General features: G+C 38.3%; 1 protein-coding gene across 1 annotated transcript; it reads right to left on the reverse strand.

Annotated features, from left to right (window-relative positions):
- Positions 1–306: 306 nt before the first annotated feature.
- Positions 307–2,314, reverse strand: LOC132309526 (protein NRT1/ PTR FAMILY 2.6-like). Its single transcript, XM_059807825.1, has 3 exons — positions 2,297–2,314; positions 1,251–1,372; positions 307–1,141 (listed from the first exon to the last, which is right to left on the reverse strand). Exons 1-3 carry the CDS (start codon positions 2,312–2,314, stop codon positions 307–309), a joined length of 975 nt encoding a protein of 324 aa, XP_059663808.1.

A 2,314-nucleotide genomic window follows, 5' to 3' on the forward strand; every position in this document is an offset into this window, starting at 1 on the left:
GAAAACAAAAAGCTTTATAAAAAATTAAGCTTGATTCAGTTTTCTAAAAACTATTTTCAGAAAATTCATTTATAAAAAAACATGTTTTTAGAGTTATAAACCAAACAGACACTTATTTAATTACTTCTATTATTGCTGATTTTGTTATTAAATAATGTGAATCCATCAAATATCACAAGACATATATATATATATATATATATATATATATATATATATATATATTGTGGAACAGTGGGTAGTTACATTAAACCCCCTTCATTTTGTGGATCAACATCACTTGTAGAATTATCATCCTCAACCTTCTCAACATTTCAATACTTGTACAACCTTGCACATACTAACTAATAACCCAAGTTTAACACCCCAACCACAGTTAACGTCCAATACACTGTGGTTAAATAATAACCCAAGTTTATACACATTATCTAGTCTCCCATTATTTATATTATCCGGTAACGATCCTGTTACCCTCCGAACCAAATCGATCAGGGCCGTGCTTAGATAGAAACCTATCCCGATAAGCATCGCGATCATCGCAGTTGATGTGCTTTTTAAAGACACCGGAAATTCTTGATAGTACAATGCACCTTGTCCCGGAAAATGAAATGCTTCACCAATACCAACAATGACCAGTAGTGGAAGGAGCCACAAGGCCAACATTGGCACTGTGGAACCTGGCTGGTCTTGGACGTGGTGGGCTCGGGCTATATCAAGTCGCTTGGACTCCACTATGGCTGACACAGCCATGCTAAGTACATTTAACATGTGGCCAAGACCGATACGTTGGAGTGGGGTCGGAGATTCACGAGTTAGCTTTTGCCACGTGGGGCATAGGAATCGGTCGATGATGATGCGAGAGATGGAGGTGGAGATGAATGCAGTGACTAGGATTGATCCAGCTGGGATTTTGAAATGAGGCCCAATGTGACGGTCCATGCTTAGAGTTTGGAGGACCACTAAGCTAGATTGGATCCCTATTGTGGTCCTTATTAAAATACTAGTGGACCATAGTGGGAAAATTCTGATTAAAGTCTTCAGATCTTCTACTTGTTTCACACTGCATAGCCTCCATGATCTTGTGATTTTGCCTTCTAATTGTGCGTCCTCCTCTGTTTTCAGTGCTGCGCGATTTAAGCACCTGCAAATAGAAGAGTGTTGATTAAAATGAAGATATATATATATATATATATATATATATATATATATATATGTATTAAAAAATGTATTAATTCAGAAAGTAACCTTACTTGAAGCTTTTAGTTGGTGCTGTTGGCATCATGCTTGTCACCCCATCATGCTCATTGTAATAATCCTCACTTCTGGATGAAAGCGAGACCTTCCTCTTTCTATGTGTAAACGAAACAATGTTTTAAGCATCTCTGTCCTGATTGCATTTTATAATCTTATACAGGTACTTTCCTTATCTATTCTATGTGGATTTTGAAGCATCAATGGCCGACCAAAATGCACAAAATGCCCTTGGCATCTAATGGTGTGGTTATTTTATCAGTTTAAGAGTGATGAATCTTAACCATAGATGATATGAGAGATGCACTTTTTTTTTGGCAGGAAATGGCTACATTCTTGAGAGTTTTGGGGAGTTATCCGGCAGACCATGATATGTGACCTTTGAAGCCTGGTAAGAATTCATTACTCGACCAAATATGTTCCACGTAGACACTGACTGGGAAAAATCATTGTCACATTGAGTCGATTCTTATAATGCCTAATATCTGAAGTAATATTTTCCAGTTATTCGACCTGATATAGGGAAGACTTTGTGACTCTACTCTTAACACTCTTGGAGGCTGGATGCCCTTGTTTAATGCAGGACTAAAGGAAAGATTTGACCATGTTCTGCTTTTGTCGCATTTCAAGAAATTTGGTTTGATATGGATTAGAGAATATGCACATAGTTGCTACGTTTGTTACAACATTTTCACATATCAGTTAAACTGCAGTTCGTTATTCATTCTCCCGATACTACACATTTTTGTTGTTTACTTGATCGCCTGAAGAGAGGATACGGTTTACCAACAATTTAGTATTGAAATATTTCTGGTGAGCTGCGTGCCTCTGTGCACGCCTGAGAACTTATGCTTCGAGTGGGAGATCATGCTGAAACAAAGAGGGTCATGCCCGGTATGGTCCCGTTAACAAAGGATGCTAATAGACCACTCCATGCACACCTAAACTTTGACATTATTTGTATAAAGTGGTCCATCCCGAGCTTTTAGCTTGAGTTCATCGGAGCTCATTAAATGGCCTTGGTGGTTTGGTTTGGGGGGCTCACCTGATGAGCAGTGACCAT

Source organism: Cornus florida, unplaced genomic scaffold (assembly GCF_030987335.1).
Source record: "Cornus florida cultivar Cherokee Brave unplaced genomic scaffold, ASM3098733v1 CherokeeBrave_3.0.0_Hap2_Chr05, whole genome shotgun sequence".
In the NCBI taxonomy this organism is placed as follows: Eukaryota; Viridiplantae; Streptophyta; class Magnoliopsida; order Cornales; family Cornaceae; genus Cornus; species Cornus florida.